We start from the raw sequence: 23,190 nt of genomic DNA, 5'->3' as shown, positions 1-23,190 counted from the left end.
AAACTCTAAACCTGTGTCAGAAGTAGCCAAATTTGGGGAACAATGCACATTTGTCTCATTATCACAGTTCTATTCCTATGCACACGGTGCGCTGATGCAGAAGAACAGGAAGTGCCTTGGATTTCCTACACCTCTCTTGTTTGTGGGTAATATGCAAACTGCAATTAGAAATTCTTTTTCATAAGACACACACGGAGGAACAGGGGTTGTAGTTTATTACTCCAGAGAACTCTGATTGAAGTCCCAGTGTCTTTTTTTTCATAAGAGAGCCTGTTTCTTCAGCAGCAAAGCACCTCCTACAAGACTCTTTAACAGGGTCAGTATAACAGGACAAATCTGTATCCTCCTTGGATTATTTTCTTTTGCATGTGAATGGAGAGTGAATTCTGTGGAGTTCTGATGGTCTTTGTTAGCTTTTACCATCCACTTAAGCAGCAATTAATCAGAACAGAAAAGACTGTATAGCCAATGTGAATAAAAACAAACCTTTAATAATGTACAACAGAAAATTGGACAGCCTCTTTCTTATATTAAAACAAAAGATCTTTCCTATATTACATGTATTTACATTTGCATACTGAAGAGGTAAAGTGTCTAAGTGGCTATTTTACAGTCTTTTTCTAATAAAACGTACAAAACCTGAAACAAATATGAAGGTCAAGTAGGAGCCAGGGACAGGATGACAAAAGAGGGAAGAAAGGAGTTGGAGAAGAGACAGACAATAGTACCAATAACTATTTATTCTGAAGCCAGTGTGCTACCTGCCAAGAACCCACACCTTCCATCATCTAAATTTGAAAAAGATTAAATGAACTCTTTTTTCCCTTGGAAATTTGATACTGCCAGACTCTTCCATTGTAGGATGCCAAGATAAGATCCACTTTGTTGTTTCTCAAATGAATCCAAAACTGGAATTCCACTTCATGACATTGGGTTACTGTGATTATTTAACTAAAAATAAATAAATATTATTTTGTTTTTTAGCTATGGCTATTGTTTTGTTATTCTCTCAGATACCCTTGGTTAGTGTTTAAAATGATTTTGGCTGATAGCTGCAAAATTATGTATATCTCTTAATTTTTTATATTTATTTTACTTATATTTAGAAGGGAAAACCATGCAATGACTAACACAATTGGGTTTTACCCTACAGCTAACTCCCACTTGTCACTGGACATGCCTCTATTTCATGTCGGAATAAAGACATGTCCTAAATGAGCACCATCCCATGCCCGTGTGGAAATGCCCTGGTGCCTTTATAACACTTTTCCTTTAGCTGTCTTGCTTTTCTTGATAGGGTTGCAGACTGGGAGTGACCAAATTGATGCCTGTGTTTCTGCTCCAAAGCTCTTTGGAGAAGGAGTGATCCAAAAAGACACAGAGATCATCCCTCTCTCAAAGACTAGTTGTGCATATGGATAAATCCTTTATACTAACAGCAAGTATCTGTGATACTGACTGCATCTCTTAGATGCAATGCAGCAGAGGAAATAACAGGTGACAACAAATCTATATAGACAATGTGTGTGCACTCATACATGTGAGTAGCAAGTTGTTTCAAGACATCAATTAGATGAATTGCACGCACATTCAAATTGCCTTTATCTGGAAGCATAACTGAAAAAAATATTTAGACTCTTGCCTGGCTAGCTGGCATGTAGGAAGAACCTGAGTTTAAATGGATGCATCCTTCAGTCTAGCCAGAGAATCTACCTCTAGGTTGTACACTTACAATATCATGGGAAGAGAGCACAAGTCAGAAACATGACAGATGATTTCAAAAATTATTAATGTCTTGGAGGGGGGAAAGCTCAAAAAGAATGTGCCTAAGAGAAAGGTGAGCCTTTCAGACCCAAGTTAATTTCTCAGCCCCTACTACTTTCCTATTTCTTCAAACCATTAACACCAAGGACTTTTAAAAGTGCAATAGCTCTTTAGATATTTTATTTTAAACAAAGGAGTGTTCAACAATGTAATTATGAGCACATGAATGTCCTATCACCACTTCACCTGATTTAAATCTCTTAGGTACTTCGAAAAATTTCCAGTGTCATAAACCAAATACACAAACCATTTCTCATTTATATGCGCAATCCAGAGAAACTTCAAGTTTTCGTTTTTTTCTTAGACATGAAATGGATGAATGATTTTGCTTCAGCTGTGTCCCTTTGCAGGAAGTGTGTGGTACCCTCTGGCTCAGAAATTATCAAAACAATTCACCGAGGAAGGCATGTTTTACAATCAGAGGCACAAACTCTGTATCTCCTTCCATGAATGGTAGCACCTGAGATTTTCGAAACACACCCTGGGAGGAAACAACAGCTTGTTTCAAACCAAACGAAGAATGTAAAATTGACAATACGCTACGTGACTCTTCAGCCTCACACACTTCCACAGTTGAGGACATAAGAAAAGGGGCTCAGGGCGGGGTGGGGAGAAGTACACATTAAGACAAACATCCACACAAACACAGACTGCAGACACAGAATGTTATATATTCTTAAAAACATCCTGACTCAGAGTGGAGACACCTCCTCTCAGACATCAGGGTTCATGATTTGAGTAGAAACAGTTCCAGTGTAAAATTGAGCTGTGTGCATTTTTTCAGATTTTTTGCAGTGATTTCTTTATAAACAGAATGAGAGGTAATTATGAATTTTACTTCTCTTATAAAGAATAGTAAAAAAAGTTAAAATTCAGACCCACCCATTAAAATAAGAATTAAACAAAATTAATCAAATCACTCCAGTTAAAAATTATGGCTTCAGGAGATATCTACCACAAACACCCAACCCAATCCACACACAATGGAGTTTTAATGCATTATTTGCAACATAATACAGTCTCTCAGGCTGTTCCTAACACAAATGGGACAGCCAAATTAGTCTTACTACACCCTGATCATTTAATTGAAAGAAAACGCATGCAATTAATCCTTTCCCAACTTTTCCCCACCCTCTTCCCCGAATGACTCTAAAGTCACTCCTATAATATGGGAGACCATATATATATGTGTATATATATATATGTGTGTGTGTGTGTGTATATTTACACACACACACACACACACACACACACACACACTAAAAATGGTAGTCATAATTCCTCAATGAGCAAATCTTAAAGTCTCTGAAAGCATATTTTCCTATTCTGGCTTCATCTTGAGAAATTTAAAATGCTAGAATTGCTCTGCCAAAGGCACCTTGAGAAATGGAAGGACAATGCTCCTATCAGGGGCAGTCTCTTTCCCTTGCCCTTCTTTTGCCTTACATCCTTTACAGTGGGACCAGCACCAATTTCAGATGACGTTCAGTCCTTCTGTAGATCACTCTGGTTGCCAGACAATGGCTACAGCCTGGCATTATTGTTCCAAGGGAACCTTGCAACTAAATAACAACAAAATCTTTTTCCTGCTTTGCAAAGGAAGGGAGGGATGGCAGTGAGACAATTTGTGTAGTGCCCCCATAGGTCTCACAACTGGCAGGGCACACCACTCTCTCTCCCCTGGTGAGAAGACAGATTGCTAATGTTCAACTAGTGGAAGAAGAGGGCAAGAGCACCTGCACATTACAAGGGGTCACTACACTTTTCACATGCACAGGAGCACAAGCGGGCACAATACATACCTAGGAGGCACAGGGACACGTACCTTCGCACATGCACACATTGTTGAAGACTAATAGCTGCGCCGGCTTCTGATCTGTCAAGCTAGAAAAGGGCCAAGCACTTCACATGGACAGACAAGGGCGCACACAAGACGTGTGGGTACATGTCCAGTCCATAAGAACCTCCCTCTTCCCACACACACCTTTCTGTCATTTCCTCTCCCAAGCCAGAAGGATTTCCCCAACCAGCATGTCACTAGAATTTACAGGGATTTCCTCCAGAGAAACAAAGGTTGCAGTTGTGGCCAACATCCACCTATACCATCCCCTCTTCACACTCTCAAGAGATGGCTAGAAAAAGATGCAGTTCACTCCTGAACCAGGAAGAGAGCTTAGTCTATGAAGTCCACCTTCCTCAACTAACCACCTGCAAACCATGTTGTCCAGTTGATAGCAGCAGGCTGTACAGAAATACGAGGTAGGCCTTCTTCACCATATATCAGTCCTAGCATGGCAGCTTTTGTGCAGTTTCCTCTGGATGGGGCTTGCAGGTTAAATTTTCACATCTTCCTGGACGCTGAGCTGAGAAAGAGTTTTCTTGATGCGCAAGGCTGTTAACCGTGCTGCCCCATTAGCATACCAGCACTCTCGCATCATTTTTCCCATTACACGCAAAGCCTAAGAAGAAAGAGGTAGAGTTAGGGCCAGGGATTTTTCTGCAGCATATCAGAGCCAATGGCCCTTTTACTCTTCATACAACTAAGTGCTTATGTTGTGAGGATACATTCTACATATTTGTAGAAAGCACAGCATACGAAGATGTACCCATAAATGTTACCTTGGGTTTGTCATATAGACAAAGGGTACAGACCGAGCCTGCCTTATCTGGAATTCAAAAATCAAAAATATTCAACAATTCAAAATGCCTTTGCTTTCTAATGGTTCAGTGTACCCAAACTTTGTTTCATGCACAAAATTATTAAAATATTCTGTATAAAAATCCAAAATCCCAAACAATTCTGGTTTCAAGCCTTTTGAATAAGGGATGGGGTAACCTGTATTTCTTTATCCCTGAGCAAAGATTTTCAGTCATTTTACCCACTTACTAGACCACTAGAGAGTGTAACACCTATATTAATTGGCTTTTCTTCACTACTAGTTTTTTCTTCACTACTATCTCACTTTTAAACTAGTGACAATAAGTTTATTGGTAAAATCTTTGCTATATTAAACTTAATCTACTTTATATACTCATGTATAAGTCTAGAAATTTTAGTCAAAATTGACCTCAAAAACTTAGGTAAACTTATCCATGGATCAATGTAAATACTATAACTCTTATTAAAAAGGGAACCATGCCCTGGTGAAAGGCAAGAGTGCAATTTGTCCTGGAAGCATTGACCTTTCTCTCTCTTCCATTCAGCCTTTAATGTGTGCCAATACAGATATGCCTGCTATAATTTTTAGGTTCTTTGGTATTGTTTTCCTTTGCTTCATCGTTTAGATCCTTTGTTGCATGTCCCTAAGTTTTACCCTTGAATTATCCAAGGGTCATAACAAAATCCATAATTTTGCCCCCCAAACCTGCACTTGACTTATACATGAGGTCAACCTATAGATGAGTATATACAGCAGTGATGGCAAACGTTTTAGTGACTGAGTGCCCAAACTGCAACCCAAAACCCACTCAAATATTGCAAAGTGCCTCTGACTTTCTAGTAACAAATTCTAGCAAACTCTGTGCTGAGGTGATGGCGTGTGTGCCCACAGAGAAGGCTCTGAGTGCCACCTCTGGCACGTGTGTCATAGGTTCGCCATTACTGATATACAGTATGTTCCAATGAGATACAATTTTTTTTAAAAAAAATTAGAGTTACTGTAACTGTACAGGGCACGTGGCTAATTTAATAAACTTGTTCACGCAGAGATGAAACACTTCCAATAACCAATATAAAAACTGCATAATAAATCAGGATCGGGGTTTTCAAAGAGTTCAAAGAATTGCTGTATTTATATTTATTCTTCTGCCTGGACTATAGAAGACTAACCAGGAAAAAAAGAAATAGGTTGCATAGTTGTAACTGTGGTTATTTGAGTGATTATCTGTGAATTTACATAAATGGGTTAACCTGCACTTGTGCTGTGCATCTTTTGGAACCTTATAGAGAGGATTACATAAGCATTTTAGCAGTAGCCTGTATCATCATTCCAATACAGAAATCGTCTCCAAAAGCGTTGGGTAAGTTACGCAGATGATGTAGGGCATTTGTGGAACAGATGATGAGGGTAGTGAAGTTGTTAGGCTTGCCTGTAACGCAGTGCAGCTGCAAGACAAATTGTTGATCCAGTTTCCAGTATGGGCACATATCACCAGCTGTCTCCGAATCTCAATAAATTGGGAGACATAGATTGTAGAGTAGTGCTGTTGCTCCATTCTGAGGATCATAAGTAGGATGGGCAACAGATCACAACTTCCAACCATGTGGCAGACTGCAATGGTAAAGTTTTGGCTGGAGCTGTAGCACTCCAATCTTCTGGACTCTCTGATTGGGTGCCTTCAGTGATGGTGGTCTTCCAACACAGATACCAATGCAAAATGAGCATATCCAGAAGATGTGGTCCATTGTCAAAATTTATGGGTTTAATCACCCAATCCAGCTTGCTTCTAGTTCATAGCAGAGTCTGACTCTCTGAATGATCCATGTCAAGAACTGTTGCAAGGAGACTTGGCGCCCTTTCCTCCAGCCCTCCTAGCAGACAAAGAGACTGTTTGTCTGCTAAAATGCTACTGTGCAGTGGATGTAAAAGGCTAGGGCATGCCTTGTATCTAGGCAGTGGAGAGATCACTCCAGGGGTGAAGTAGGTTGCAGTAGAATGCTTGTAAAACAATATCCTAGTGTAAGTGCAACTGTGACACAACTGGGGAGGAAGGCAACATCTGATCAGAGGGCTAGTTTATCCCAGTGGAAGACTAGGAAGGGCTCATCAGATTGCAGACCATGAACTCGGAGATCCTCCTTGTCAATGTGATCACTACAAAGGTTACCTTGAAGGTGAGGGGCTCAAAGCATTTGTGTATCAGTTGAGAGAGGAAATGGGAAAGCAAACAGGGCAGTGTAGGAGGGGACACCAATGGGTAGAGGTGCACTAGGCCCTTAAGGAACCTCTTGACAATATGGTTCAAAAGGAATGTTAAGGAGGATAGTTGGTGTGCTACTATGGCAGTCAAGTATACCTTGAGAGCAGTGGTTCCCAACCTGTGCTCCAAGCAGCCCTTAAAGCTCTTCGTGTACTTTCCAGGTGCATCACGGCCACTCCAGGAAAATTACATCTATCCACCCCCGGCAACACTACTCTTAAACACCATTAACTTGCAAGACACAGGGTAGGCCTCTTAGGGCTCCACCATAGAAACTGATTCTAAAAAGGGCTCTGTGAGACAAAAAGGTTGGAAACAACAGCTTTAGTGACAAGGACACAATATTTTTTCTTGGAGGTCCAGGAGGAAGTGCAGGACAGTTGAGAGACTTACAGGAGAAGGTGGCTTGGATCTTTTTATTCCAAATCTGAAGATTTTGTTCCATTTCTATTGGTAGGATCATTTGGTGGAGGCCGTTTTTGGCATCACCAGAACTTCACTGAGGTGTGATGTGTGTTATTCTCCATGCTGACAGTCTGAGTGTCTTGAGTTTGGGTAGTGGATTTGCCACTAGGAGTGGGATAGGAGGTCTGCTGTTTTCAACAGTGGTGTGGTGCAGCCCCTGAATGGGTAGAGGAGCAGGGCAAACCATAGTTGTCTGGGTACAATGAGGACTGTGTTGGATCTGTCTCTGGCAATCTTTGCAATGACCTTTGCAAGAATAAGGAAGGAAAAGGTACATGAGACTCTTGGCTATCTGAGGAGAAATGTGTACCTAAAGGATCCCCAATCCCCTCCCTGCTATGCCACGTGTATTGTTACAGGATATGTGTGCTTCCTGCTGCCCCAGTCTCAAAAGGGTATGTTTAGATCTAGAAGTCCAGCTGAATATGTCCCTCCTTGTTTGCTGATGCTGTCGAGGAACCAGATTTGTAGGGAACAGAACCTCAACTTGGCATGGTAGGTAACAGCTGTGGTGATGGTCATGGAGATGAGTCCATCAGGGTAACAAGGGTGATGCAGGAACGTGTCTATCTCTGTTCTGAGGTTTTCTGCTCTGTTGCACAGGAGGAATGCCCTGCCCTTGTGAGAGTCTAGGGCCTCCCCAGTGAAGTCAATGACCCTGGCTGGTTTGACTTCTTGGGATTGCCTTTCAGAAGAATAGGATCAGATAAATGACCTGGAAAATGTGCTCTGGGAGGACAACACCATCAGTCAGTTCTCAAGTTAAGGGTAGATCTGTACCCCAGAATCCTGAGAAAGGAGATCACCACTGCTAAGCATTTGGAGAATCTGAAGGGCAGAAGACAATATTGTATCTTCTATATTGTTAGATGAGGAAGACATGCGAGGAGAGGCTGGTGAAAATAATTCTGAGTCACACTCCAGTGTGATGGCACAGGATATGAGGCTCAGGAGTGGCACTCTCAAGATTGTGGACTTATTAAGGGGGATGGTGGTTGCAGGGCAAATCATCACTACCGGAGAGGCAGGAGGTCGTAATACTGTAATGGTTGTCCTTGGAGATGGGGAGAGAGGGTGACATGGGGCTAATCTGGGGACCCAGTTGCATAATAGTGTTGAAGTTACTGGAGTGACTGGAGCTGGCAGAGTCCCCGCAACAGGGCTGGTCAAGGTGAATCCTTTACAATATAGTTATGCCTGAAATGACTTTGGTATTAGAGTTTGGGAGAGTGCTGGTACCAACAGTAGTTATGGCAGCAGTGGCTGTGGTACAACAGAAAATAGAAGTTGTAATGGGAATTCCCTCCACAGGTATTCTGTAGTTACAGGGAATGTGGGAGACCAATGTTGGGGGGGGGGGGTGTACTCCACTCGGTACTAATGGTTTCTATATGTGGGTCTCAATGTGGAGAAAGATGTTTCTACTGGAGGGGAGAATCAGTCCCCTCGCAGTGAGTGTTGTCATTGTGGGGGCAGAAGGAGTAGGTAGCAGAAAGAACCCTCACGTTTCCTCAGGAAATCTGTGGGCCAGACCAAGATGTTCCACATAGTCCCTTGCCTCTTATATAGAAGGCAGGAAAGGGATATTCATGTTCAGAACTGGATTCTAGGATTGGAGAGTGGTCTTCAAAGATACTAGCGGTGTCGGTATTTGAGTGTGATGTTGTAATGATAGTGAGGCTGGTGTTGCCTGTCTATATATACATGTTAGAGTCGTAAGGTTCAGGTTTTTTGTGTGCTTTCTTTAGAGACTTTCCCCAGAGATAGGATACCCTCTGTTCTTTAGAGTGTGCTCTATGAAGCCAGTGGAGATTCTACACTTGGCTACCATATGCTCCTCTGGCAAAAAAGAAGAGGCAGAGGGAATGGCTGTCCAAAGGACAGTTTCTAGGCACAGGAGGTACAGTGTTTAAAGAGTGAGGGGGTCATCCACCAGGGGGTGGATGAGTACAGAGGGGATTTTGTAGTGAGAAAAATCAAACAGGAAATAAAGTGGAGAAAGAGGAGAGAGAAGTCTGAAAGTCAAAAAAAGAAACAGGAGAGGGTATACTCAACTGAGAGAACAAGTGAAGGTAGCTTCTTGGCTGGTGAAGGAGAAAATATAACCTGAAGGAGAGTTGCATTGTGGTCTAGGAAATACATAGGGTGGAGCAACCTACCAAGCTACTCAGCTCTAGAACTTTCTGACAGGAGCTTCTGCACAGGCACAAAACCCCAACTGTGTGAGACATAGAGACCACAAAGAAGACAGAGCTTCCCTTTCATCCCTGAACTAAATGGGACAACTGCTTTATAGTTTGCCCACAAAAGGCACTCTTTGTTTTTAATGTTCAAAAGCAACAATACCTCATAACTCTGCCACCAATTGGGAATGTTGGGCCGTAGCTTCTGGTCACATACAACCTTTCTCATTTCTTCGATGGAAGGGTCAGAGGGCACAAGATCATAATATGGGAGCTGATATTCTTCATGAATACCTAAAAAGTAGAGGAAGCAAGTCAGATTGTCATTCTACCTACTTCCATTTTTCACAGGCACAGAAACCCCATATTGTTTAATCCCATATTTCAGGCTGAAACAACTGTATGCAAAATCAATCTACAAATCTGTAGGATGGCATCATAAAATCTGGACTTTAACAGAACACCTGCTAGCTATTATTTCAGCAAATGTATTCATAAAAATGGAAACAGAAACATGCGGGAAGCCCCTAACAGTACATAGGCTACACTGAAATATTTATGACTGGAGCAAGAAACAATAAAAATAACTATTCTAGTATGCGATTGCACCAGATAAATATATATAATAACCTGAAGAAAAATAGAACACATTTTACACACCTACAAAAGGAGAAAATAATTATTATCCACTAGCATATTCTGCTTTGTGTTTCAAAGATTTAATGCCATTAATACTTCACAGATTAAAATAGAATTGCCTATATTCTTCTTGCCGTCACCATCATGGAAACATTTCTTTTTTTCCCTTTCTTTCCCTTTTAATGCAAATAGAAAAATCCTGGGATCTACAGTATTTAAATCCAACACTTAGGTTTAATATTGTCTTCTCATTTCCTATAGTATAATCACAACATCATTCACAGAGATCAAAAGTATTCTACTACATTGCGCCCACACCTAGCGCGGACGCATTTTACATGCCTTCCAGCTTATGCGGAAGCTGCTTGGGGAGGGTGCGCCGCCCATTATTTCCCAAGGGGCTCAAGCATAGGTGGATTTTCTCTTGTGTGGGGATCCGGAACGTAAGGGTCCACTGTATTTTCATTCACACTCATTTTGGCTGGAATGACTGGAAGCAGACACTAGTTATGTATTATATTAAAATAAACTTCCTATAATGAAGAAGACCTGTCACATTTACTGACTTTCACCCATAAAGGTTTCTGTCTTCTGAAAGTCTTCCACTGGAGTTTAGTTGCCAAATTTATGTGCAAGATTACCTGTTTAAAATATGTAACAAAAGGCAATACATTTGTGAAACGATTTTGAGTGCTCCCCCCAACATTCTTTGAGAGTATTCAAAGATATCTGTAAACACCTATTCTCTCTTTGTTGTTCCTGAGAATCAACTGTCCTCAATGCCATGCTGCTAACCAATTTAGAGAATATGCATTTACCCACTGAACTAAATTTAGAACTGCTGAATTGCTTTTATTTTGATTTATGAAAATTCTAGCTGTTCCCTTCAAAAATGGCTTTAAATGTGTTGTCACTTTATTTCTGTCATTACTATTAGAATATTTTTAAGGAGGATGATACGCTGCTTACATGAAACTATAGTCCTTTGAGAGGTCATCTGTGAATTAGCAGAAATGGGTTGTACTGTGCTGCACCATCTGGAAACTTAAAGCATTCATGTAAGATTTCTGGTGATAATCCCTTTCACCCTAAGGCAACTATGGCACCATTTCTACCATTTTACCTCCATTCCATGGATGATGCCAATGCAGCATCAAAAGATCTAAAGATAGGCAGGACATGACAAGAGTAGGGTGGTGTTCTGTGAATTCACAGATGACCACACAAAGAACTACTGCTACAGATAAACAGCCTGTCCTTCTTTGTGGTTTCTGTGATGCACACAAATTGGAGAATAACAAGCTACTCACTATGGGAAATGGGAGCATCATGCTATATCAAATTCAGTACTTCACTCCCTGAGTTATCAGGGACATGAGTACAACACAGGCCTCCAGAAGGCAGCATCTAGATCTGCCTGAAGCGGGTGGTGAAAGTCAAAGGCTGGAAAAGGGTAGCTGACATGCATATATCATCAATAGATATCTCAATCAAAACAGGAGAAGATGCAATCATAGCCCATATCTAGTGACTTCAGATTTGAGCTGGAGGTCTTTCTTGGCCATCTGGTAGGCTAGGTGCATCGTAGAGGCTACCCACTTTGAGAAGAAATTTCAAGAAACAGGCAGTCCTTCCTCACTCGAAGAGCAAACTGATTAAGAGCCTCTGTGAAGCCCTGAAGGCAGTCATTCTGCTGACATAGAATGCAAAGGTTCTTCTGACAGTGAAGTATAGACCCCATTCAGGTCCAAGATTGAGTTTAGCAACAATGCAGGCAATGCTATGTGTTGATTTATGTGGAAAGCAGATGATATTAGGAACAAAAGTAATGCTTATTTTGAGGACAACTTTGTGCCAATGTAACTGGGAGTATGGAGAGTCCACTTGAAGTGCACAGTTTGCCCGCTCAACAGCCAGATGGCTAATAGGAAGGTCATCTCCCATATGAATACTCTGACATGACAGGACACCATAGGCTCAAAAAGTTTCCTAGTCAATTAAGACAACACTAATTCTAGATTCCATTGAGGTATCAGCACAAAGGTAGGGGATGAAGGTTCTTATAACACCTCAGCAAACTCTTTTACTAATGGGTCCTTTAAAAAGGATGGCCTGCTGGTGACCTGAAAGTACATCAAATAGAGGAAAGGAAGAGATCTTTTTCTGAACACGAGAGAAGAAACTCAAAATACATGACTAATTCCAGTCCAATCTGGTGCTAGAAAGGACAGAAAAGTCATCCACTTGTACTGAGAAAATTGCATAGGTTTATGAGCAGCTCCAATAATTGTCTTGATCACGTCAGGGAGAGGCTAATGCTGTATCCTCCACATCATGAGATTCCAGTGTCTAGGTCTGCATGCCTCACCATCTCATGGTAAATGGTGAGCAGGTCCAGTTGGTCTGGAAGCTTGACATGGATGCAACAAGACAACTTGAGAAGCAGGGTGAACCAGGGCTACCTAGGCCACCACAGCATGATGAGAATGCAGTTTGCTGTCCTAATGAAGCTTTGCAATGACCTGGTGATGAGAAGAAACGGAGGAAAGGTGTAAACATCCTGGCCATTCCAATGATTTAACAAGGCATTGCCTCACAATTTCCCCTGATCGTTTCTGACACTGTTCAGCGCATCTGCATCTGTTCTCTTCTCCTAGGAAGTAGACTACAAGATAGAAATGTTCGAACCAATGCACCAGTCCATCAGACGGAGGGTTAGCCAAAGTAGGGTGGTTCATCTCATTCTGCCTTCTTTGTTGATATAGTAGATGACCGTCATGTTGTTTGTCACCACTTGTACTACTAGATCGCAAAGCAATATCTTCATTGCATGAAGAGCTTTCTCCACAGTGAAAAATTCTAGTACATTGATATGGAGAGTCTCTTCTTCAGGAGACCACTTCCCCTTGATCGAAAGTCCATCAAGATGGGCCCCCCATCCCTCCACAGAGACACAGAATAACAAGTGGTTGCAGTTGTGAGGGAGAAAGAATGTACTGAACTGTACATTTACTAGTTCCATCCACCATTGCAAGGACTTCTGAATTGTTCTCAGTATCCTGAGCCACCATTCCAGGGAATCAAAGACCCACAGGAACCAGGCTTGTAAAACTGACATTTCAGCCTGGTATGCAATGTCATAGATGTTGTCGATGCCATGAAGCCTAAAAGGACTTAGATATGTCTGGCCTTGTTCCATAGGTTTCTGATGTAATGAGATACCACCTTTGGAGAGCTTTATAATTGTTTGTTAGAAAGGTGGCCTGGGCTCGAGTGTCGACCATCGCTTTGATAAATTTTATGACTTAAGCAGGAATTAAGCACAACTTCTCGCAATTCACTATCAGTCTAAGCAGATCCAGAAGATCGATGGTGGGATGAATTTTCAGAAGCAGCTGGTCTAGTCTGTGATCTATACAGGAAAATAGAATGACACCCTTCTGCTGAAGTCATGATGATACTACTGCCATGACCTTGGTAAAGTACAGAGACCAAATGGCAGGACTCGAAACCTGTATGCACACTTCCTCACAGCAAGGCAAAGGAAACAACTCATGACGTGAGTGGATTGCAATGTGGAAGTAGGCATCCTTCAAGTTCAGCACAGCAAACACCAATTGCTCTCCTGTATCAGAGGAAGGATAGATTTGAGAGTAAGTATCCTGAACCACTTTGAAAGTCAGGATAGGATGCAGTTCACCATCCTTCTTGATCACAATGAAATACTGGGAAAAGAACCCATGATTCAGATGGGAGAGAGTTAGAGGGTCAATAGTACCTTTCAACAAGGAAATTTCCACCTCCTGCAGTAACTCTGGGGATGAAGGAGTAATGCAAAGAAGTGGAAGGTGGAGTCTCCTCGAATTTTATTACATACTCCCCTATTGCTGATATTGAGGATCCAAGAATCTGATGTGATGGAGGCCCAAGGCTGATGAAAAGTCTTGAGCCTGTCACCAAATGGTGGGAAAGGGTGTTGAGATGGGTCAAGGAACAAGCTGGACCAAGGGAATGTCAAAGTCCCCACTTTGACACCTCTGGGGATGCCTAGATTGGGCTGGATTACAAGATCTTGTCTGTCTAGTACTGAATTTGTGTCACAAAGTCTTCAGTGTGTGGGTGGTCTGTGAAAACTGTTGAAACCTGAACTTCCTGAATGTTAACTGCATTTTATGTGTGTGTTCCTAGGTCTAATGTATAGTGGAATTAAAGAGGTCTTTCTTGTTGAAGGGCAGATCCTTGATAGTAGAACAACCTTACGTGGTCAGACCCAAGGAGCGTAGCCATGCCTGCATCCAAAGACCAATGGCACCTTTTGCAGTCAGCTATGTGTCACAATGAACTGATCTGCTGATCTGCTGGTCTCTGATTGCAAGAAGGAGGCCACTTTCTTATCGTTCAGTAGTTTACTGAGGAATTATATAATTTTGGTGTGCTCCTATGCAAGCCATATAGTTCACTATCACTGAAAGGAGAGCACCTGAGAAATAGAATTTCCTCCCCACTGCATCCACATTCTTCTTTTCCTTATCCCCTGGTATAGAGTGGATCTTCTGTGGAGCTCTGGATTATGCCACATCCACCACAATCAAGTTAGTCTTGGGGTGCTCCCAAACCAATCTGCCACAGTCTCAATCACTTTATAAAGCAACTTGATTTTCTTTGATGTGGAGGGCATTGAAGATGGCAAGGGCCAGGACTTTGGTATCACCTGAAGGAGATATGGCAACATTAGAAGGGTTGGTGGTACTGGGATCTGTATCTGTACCCTGTGAAAAATCAAGTCTTTGATATGGGTCTTCATCTGGTCTATTTGTATGTTATATGACTTTACAATTCTGATGGTTCCGTCCACAAAGGAGCACACATCATCAGTATGTGAAGCGAGATCACCCTGGGCTGGAAGACGCTAAGCCAGAACATCAGATGAACTGCAGTCAGAGTCAGTATCTGTAGTGGCAGAAGTTGATGTGCTGGACAGGGTCTGAGGCCTTGCTGGAACTAGGGTCCAATATATGGTGGAATTAAAGAGGTCTGACAACTCAAGGATTTCTCTTTCTGAAGCTGTGCCCAGCAGTGTGTGTTGTGGGAAATGGCTAGTTTGAACAGACACCACCTCTACAGTGAAGAAAGCCTAGATGTCTGCAATGGCTGATGAGGAGACTCTCTTCTTTGAACCCTCTGTGACATAACTGGGATGGCCAATGCCTCTCCAGATGGTTAAGGTTTTGTGGTGGAGTAGGTGGTTCTACACAGGAAGATTCACAAGACAGAGCAGTGGTTTCTATCACCGCATGGGTGGCAGTAGACATCTCGCCAGATTGAAGTTGAGACTTGTCTCCTGCCCTCTCTTTTTATGCTTCCTAAAGAAACAGGTAACATCATTTCGACCTTCTGCTGGAGGCAGTTTGCTGATGGTGCCAAGTGGTGGTTTGTTCAGGTGCCTTTTTGGGGGGGGGGGGTATGCAGATGTGCTTCTGTCTTGATTAGGGGTACTCTTTTTAGGTTGCTCTCAAGAAAGAGCCTGATAACAGCACTGAGATAGAAAGCTTGGGAAGAGAGGTAATTTCCACCAATATTGAAGCAGCCAACAGTGTCTGCAAAGGGACAGGAAAGAGAATCTTCATGAAGCAGACCTTTAACCACAGTGATCTATTTTTTCAAGCCTGTGGGGTGAAAGCTTTACACTGAATGCAAGTGTCCACAAAATGGATGTTACCAAGGCACAGCAGACATCTCAAATGCCCGTCCATCTCGGGAATTTTGGCCCCACAACAGGTGCACCTTTTCAACTATTCCAATTCATCCAACCCCCCTGGGGAACATGCATCTCATGCTGATATTTCTCCACAACCAGAGGAAAATGTGAAGCAGTAACTGAATCCAGTCTGAGCTAAAAAATTGACATGAGAAAGTTTGAAGTCAAAACTGAAAGTAGAAGCTTATATACGTTCCTCTGATGATGATGCAGCAGTGGACGAAAAGGAATGGAGGTAAAATGGAAGGAGTGGTGCTATAGTTGCCTCAGGGTGGGTGGGATTACTCCAAAAAATCTTATGCAACTGCTTTATAGAAGTTTACTAACACTGCAGTGCGCAGGGGCAGTATAACCCATTTGTATGAATCACAGATACCATGAAGAAGAAATTTTATTTTGGATAAAATATTCATTATGTAATTGTAACGTATTCTGTTTGTTCAATTCCACTTTCACTTTTCTTTTCAATTTATCAAGTTAAGTTTAAACAAATCCACAATCATTTTATAAAAATGTATTTCCAGGTAACATCCTAGTTTATTCTTAATTATCTAGTGTTGTTTAAAATTACTTACTTTTTTTGATGACAGACAAAAATCCCTAGAAATGTCTTTTCCATCTCTATTATCCACATCTTTGCACAAGGATTTCACTGAGCAAATGTCTTATTTATTCCCAGAGCACCCCACCTCCTGTATTACAATTCTACTTCTACCCTGTAGAGTAATTAAATTATCCTCAATCCACAAAAGAAGACTAGAAGAAAAAAAGAATCTAAATGATAATCCCCACCACAGGACAATCAAAAAGATACGCAAATTGCTGCTTATTACAGAGTAAGTTTGTGGACACACAGAGAAGAGATTTTCAATAAAATTTCAGTAACAAATCAGTGCATCCAAAAGAACACAGGCAACCATTTTAAGCTTATACAGAACCAGGGTTCTGCCACCAGAACAAAGGCCAATAATTCCAACTGAACCGATTAAGGAGAGTCTGATAGGAATGCTGACTCAATGGGAACAAAGCAATCTTCAAAATCAGCAAGACTACTTTCTTTTTCAAACAAGACAGGTCAGCACAGCTTTCCATTTTTGCCATCAGATCTCTAGCTTACTGTAACACCAAGTTACTTCCTTTTTAAAGTTTCATGCATTTGGATGACACTACTGTATTCCAGCACTTGAAGACAATGGAAATTCTCTAAATTTAAAGATATGAACAGGGGGAAAAAGTCTATTACCTCCTGAGTTACATCTGCGAGCAATTTCCCAGTAAACTAGGCCCAGGGCATAGATATCAGCACATTTAAACGAATCAAAATGTTTCATGTTTATAGTTTCATCAAGAACTTCAGGGGCCATGTAACTGAAACAAAAAAGTAAGAACAATCTGATTAATTATCAATGGTGTCTACTGGGGACACACAGACAAATTCTCTCTCTCTCTCTCTCTCTCTCTCTCTCACACACACACACACACACACACACTCTTCTACATCATTCTAAGAAACTTATTTTAAGTAAAATGATTTAGGAATACTATTATGGTGTCAAAAGTGTATTGTACTGTAGGCTCTCTATAACCATCTCATAATATTATCCACTGCAAACAAAATGCCAAAACACAAGCTTTGCTTCTGGGGCAAACCTAGCAGCAAAGATTTTTGATACTTAGCCCCTGCTAGACACTTCCAAACAGGAAAAGGAGCCAAGGAATCATCTTGGGAAAAGGCTATTGACTAAGAATGCCAATGGTTCCATCATGATTGCAATGTACTCTAATTCTCCGCTCTGTAGTGCTCTAAATCAAGGGAATAGACTAAGTCCACTAAATGAACTTAAAAGCACAAAACACTATCAAGACATTATATTAGGAGAATTCTGGAAAAGCCAAAATACAGTCGGTCCTTATACACGGATTTTTTATACACGGATTCAAGCATACACGGTTTGAAAATGTTCTAAAAAAGTATAAATTTACCTTGATTTTCCATTTTTTATTAGGGACACCATTTTGCTGTGTCATTATATTTAATGGGACTTGAGCATACACGGATTTTGTTATACACGGGGGATCTTGGGACCAAACCCCAGTGTATAACAAGGGTCCACTGTAAACTATTTGATGTATTTTAATTGGAAAAACTATTCTCTTTCTATTTATGCAGACGGAATAAAAAATCAGCCACTGCACTGTTATACTAGATGGACATCTAAAGCCAGATTACTACAATTAAACTTAATGATTATGGGGATTTTGTTTTGCCTATTTACAGATATATTATGGTTTCACAATAATGGTTTATCTAATTTGCTTTTCTTTCTAGTAATAATATAAAATCTGTTGATGGATAGGATGTCTATACAATTGTTCTAAACAAGTAAACACTTAAAAACCTATCTCCAATTGCATTTTTCCTGGTCAAATACCCAACCTAAATGTTGCATGTGGAGAAAATTAATTAATGAGCAGATGGCAAGTATCTGGCAACAGGGGCAAAGGCGAAAAAGAGACAGTATGAAGGAAATATTTGCAACAACTTCTGACCATGCCTTTGTTCACATCCAGATCAGGTCATCCACTGTTTCCTTACCGTTTGGTTCCAACCCTCTGATTGGGAGCAATGTCAATTGTATCAGTAACAGAATCATGGCGGACAGCTAGACCCAGGTCTGCAATGGCACATGTTCCATTCTTCTTCACTAGTATATTCTTGGATTTCAAGTCTCGGTGTGCAATCCCAGGCTTTCCTAAAAGAGTGTAAAGAGAGAGAACCTTCCCATCACTCACTAACAATTTGCCAAAAATAAAATAAAAAGGAGGGCAGCACTAAAACTGTCACTAAACACAATCTCCTTTACAGCGTCAAGTGAAGTTGGTAATCCAGAAGAGACAAGATCTTTTCTCAAACTCACTACACTGATTTTAGCAATGACACAAGTTGAGTGAGTTCTTAACTATCAGCTTATTCTTGTTAAGATAGTGGCCCACTTGAGACATACATCTCCCATCTTGTTGGAGCATTCTATCTGTTCTCCCTTTAGCTCCTCCCTTCTTTGATGTAATAACCCTGGTTATCCTGAAGTACAAGTCCCTATTATGGTGAATTATAGTCTAATGTAATTTATGAATGAAATGTTGGTTATGACTTACAAAGCCCCACATGGCATAGGTGCAGACTATACGAATGTATCTCCCAATATGAACCTGGCAGAATTCTAAAATCTATAGGGGGAAGCCTTCCCTCAGTCCTGTCACTATCACAGGCTCATCTGGTGAGGACACGAAATGGAATCATCTCAGTGGCTGTGCCGGCCCTCTGGAACTTCCTTCCACAGGAGGCTCAGCTACCTCTCTCCCTGCTTTCCTTTCACTGACAAACAAAACCTTTTTGATTAAGCAAGTTTTTACCATGTAACTGCATCAGGGCTTTTTTAATTGAGATAAATGACTTTTTATAATTTTATATTGCTTTGATTGTGACGATCCTAAACTTGCACTGGTAGATTTTAATTGATTTCCTTCTGTGAGTTGCCTTGGGCCCCACTTTGGAAAAAAAGCAGCATATAAAATAAATAAGGTAAGGTTCTTAAATTATGTGTAATTCTAATGTTTATCCCTGGATGTTAAAAATATAGTTCAGAAAGCTGACAAACAGTTCTGGATGCCCAGGTATTGCAAGTCTTCTCAACTAGTTTTGGTTTGCCACTATTATTATTATTATTATTATTATTATTATTATTATTATTATTATTATTATATCCAATTTATGCATTCATCTTAAATTTTTCAGCTCCACCTATCAATTATCACTGAAGCTTTATCTATGAAAACTTTTTCTTACCTTGGGTACCAACAATCTCCATGTGCAGATGTGCTAGTCCACTGGCAGCAGACAGAGCCAATTTAATCATCCCTTCTATGTTTACAGTATATCGGTTGAGATAATCAAATAGAGAGCCATGCTCATGGTAATCAGAGACCAACCACAATTGAGTCCAAGTGCCATTATCTGTTGATAAGACAAATAAAATGGTGTTAAAATGGGGTGGGTAACTGTAGCCATACTGGTTCTACTTTTATGAACAGCAGATGCTATAAGCAGCTGGTAGCATAAGTGAGGAAGATATATTTACTTTAACTGCATTTGCAAAGGCTCAGATTGCACCATTTACTACAAGAAATATCTCCACTTCAGACTCATGGTTCCTGGTCCAGCTTAGTTCTTCCAGTAGACTTAAACAAGTATAGGAACTTTACAGAACTTGGCCTGGCAATTTTCAGGGAAAAGTAACTGCCATTGTGGTTGTTGTGTCCTTTCAAGTAGTTTCTGACTTACCGTGACTGCAAAGTGAACCTATCACAGGGTTTTCCTGGAAAGTTTCTTCAGAGAGAGTTTTTCACTGCCATCCCCTGAAGCTGAGAGAGTGTGACTTGCCCAAAGTCATCCAGTGGGTTTACATGACCAAGCCGAGATTCAAACCCGGATGTCTAGAGTCATAGTCCAAAGCTTAAACCATTATATCATGTTGGCTTTCTGGCCATTAACTGTTGCCAAATTGCCCCATGGCCATGAAACAAACTGAAAATATTGTGAGCAACTCAATGCTTCAGAGGGGGAAATATACTCTGAAAAACGTAGCAAGAGAGGTTAGTCCCAGCACTTTCATTCACATCATAGGAAAAAAACAAAGTCACTGCTGACTGTATTAGTAAGGCAACAGACTGCTTGTTTTGTCTTAAAAAACTAATGATACTAATCCTGGGATCATGGAATACTTGGACAGATCCCTAATGTGGTCTGACTTGGATGGCAAGGAAAAACAAACCCTACATGGTGGTGGTGCACAGTATATTTCTCTCATGTACAATTTTAGTTTACTACTGTAGTGTGTACAGTAACAAATAAGATATTCAACTATAATATTATGGGGAAGAAAATTACTGCTGTCCCTGAAGCCCTAAAACAAGTACTCTATGGTCCAAAACACACTGAAGAAATAATCCAGTTTGAGACCACTTGAACTGCCTTGGCTCAATGCTAAGGAATTGTGAGACATTTAGCCTTCTCTGTTGGAGACATCTGCTGCCACAATAAACTACAATTCCCAGGATTCCCTAGCATTGAGCCAGGGCAGCTACAGCCAACTTAAACAGGATTACGTCTGCAGTGTGTTTTGGACCTATATTTCACAGGGGGGGATGGACTTCCCACATCAACATCTTAAGTGGATTTAATTTATTTTAATGTACACAGAAAAAAGCACATCTAGTTATTAAGCAAGAGGTTTACAGTGGTGGGTTACAAACGGCCCTCAAGGGGCTGTTTTCCCGCCGCCGCCATTCGCTGCGTAGGGAAGCCCCAGCGGCCAGACCGCAAGGCTTCCCCGCGCAGCAAAAAAGGAGCACCGAAATGGCACTCCTTTTTTGAAACGCGGAAGTGGCAACGTGAGGGGCGGAGCGCGCCCTCGCAGCGTCACTTCCGCCGCGACACGTCTGGATGCACAGCGTCCAAGACGTCAAAATGGGGGCGCCCATGTGGATGGGCGCCGCCATTTACAACGTGCTCCGCGCGTACTGGGAGGAAGGGCCATGAGGAAGGTAAGAACCTTCCTAACCCTAATACGGCCCTTCCTAACGGAGCGCGTACTTTATGGCGGTTTGTAACCAGCCAATGATTTTGAGATGACTCTTACTGAGATTCCAGCTGCCAGACTTGGACTCTGCATTTTCTGGAGGAAAACCACCCTACATCAGCAGGCAACTCAAGTGAATTCTGCTTGTTCTGAGCTGAACAAGGTTATTGCTTCTACTATTTTACAGGATTTGTATACCTTGGAAATACAGTTGGATGTAAGCTTACATAAATAAGATTTTAGTTTAGGTGTAAAATCCACCCATGGTTCTAACCCTATGACAGCACACCCTTGGTATCCACGGGGGTTTGGTTCCAGGACCCCCTGTGGATACCAAAATCTGTGGATGCACAAGTCTCATTAAATACAGTGGCACAGTAAAATGGTGTCCCACATATAAAATGGCAAAATCAAGATATACTCTTTATAATTTATATAAGGTAAAGATAAAGATAGTCCCTTGACATGAATGTCTAGTCATAACCAACTGTAGGGGGTGGTGCTCATCTCTGTTACTAAGTCGAAGAGCCAGCATTGTTCGAGGACTGCTCTTATATGCTGGGTTAAGCCCGACCACAGAGGCCGCTAGAGTCTCGCGGCTCGGCACGTTCGCCGCCGACCTCCTCTTACCTTCCAGGCCTCCCTGGTCCCTCGAAGCCAATGCACCCAGTCTGCTGCCGGCTTCCAGGCCTCCGGAGGACCCTGGACACCAACATGTGTGGGCACCAGGCCCCCTTAACTTGGCCTATAGTAGGCCATGGTGCTGCCTGCATGTGAGGCAGGTTTTGCAGGCCTCAGCAGAGGCCTGGGGAACCGGTGCACATAGCTGGTTTTTAAATGAAGGGGGTGGGGGGTCATCTTATAGGGTGAGTATAGGGCAAACCCTATATTTTCATTTTAAAAGTTGGGGGTAGTCTTATACGCCTTGTCGTCTTGTACACCGGAAAATATGGTATTCAATCTCCTCCTATGTTTGCTTGTGGAGGCTGTGGTGAGGTAATATTGGTGAAACTGTGAAGTTTGTTTCTAGCAACAATGGAATTCATTAAGGAATGTGAAACCATTACACAGCAGGAGGGGCAATTAGGGCGGGAAACCTGAATGTATCAGGTAAAGGTGGAAATATATATTCTAGACACCAGGTATACTTACACAGTAGTAAATACAGGAACAGCAGAGCAGTGTATATTTGTCAAAGATCAGGTCTACCCGTGTCAGTAGCTCTGCTGGCCAGTTACCAGATCTGACAAAAATGGCAGACCTACATTCTCACTCTATTTGGTTGTGGGGTTTTTTTGCACAGGATGTAGTTCCAGAATAATTTGTAGAGTTCAAATTCAAGAAATGAAAAAGCTTTGGTAGGTTAGCGAAGGTGAAATGGAATATGAAAGATGTAAATCAGGGGAGGCAAGACATGATAAAATGAGAAATGCAACATATAAACATTGCAGTACTCGGGGTGAACAAGCTAAAGTGGATAGGAATGGGACATTCCAAGTCAGATTATTACAGTGTTACTCAGGAAATGAAGACAAGAAAAAATGGGATGGCATTAATAGTGAGATGTAGCAATATCAGTCAAAGGATATAATGAAAAGGCTGACCAGATAATATCAGTAAGACTTGAAGGAAACCCATCAATATAACCATAATTAATATTTATATAATAACTAGATGCAGAAGAATTAAAAACTGATTGTCAGAGAGGAATGTAAAATGACACTATCTGCAGCCAAAAAGAAAGAGGAGCCTCAATGGATGA

The 23,190-nt window shown here is 41.4% G+C and overlaps 1 protein-coding gene across 1 annotated transcript in view; it reads right to left on the bottom strand.

Annotated features, from left to right (window-relative positions):
* Positions 1-471: 471 nt before the first annotated feature.
* The window catches only part of ACVR1B (activin A receptor type 1B), a 50,577-nt gene continuing 27,858 nt past the window's right edge, over positions 472-23,190 (bottom strand). The window contains exons 5-9 of the mRNA XM_042451797.1: positions 19,637-19,804; positions 18,386-18,542; positions 17,033-17,157; positions 9,556-9,686; positions 472-4,283 (exon numbers count right to left, since the gene is read on the bottom strand). Of these exons, the coding sequence (XP_042307731.1) occupies positions 4,158-4,283; positions 9,556-9,686; positions 17,033-17,157; positions 18,386-18,542; positions 19,637-19,804 (707 nt within the window). The 3' untranslated portion in view covers positions 472-4,157. The remainder of the gene's footprint in view (positions 4,284-9,555; positions 9,687-17,032; positions 17,158-18,385; positions 18,543-19,636; positions 19,805-23,190) is intronic.

This window comes from Sceloporus undulatus, chromosome 2, assembly GCF_019175285.1.
Source record: "Sceloporus undulatus isolate JIND9_A2432 ecotype Alabama chromosome 2, SceUnd_v1.1, whole genome shotgun sequence".
NCBI lineage: Eukaryota > Metazoa > Chordata > Lepidosauria > Squamata > Phrynosomatidae > Sceloporus > Sceloporus undulatus.
The sequence above is the reverse complement of the archived record's forward strand: the minus strand, read 5'-3'. Positions and strand labels throughout refer to the sequence as shown.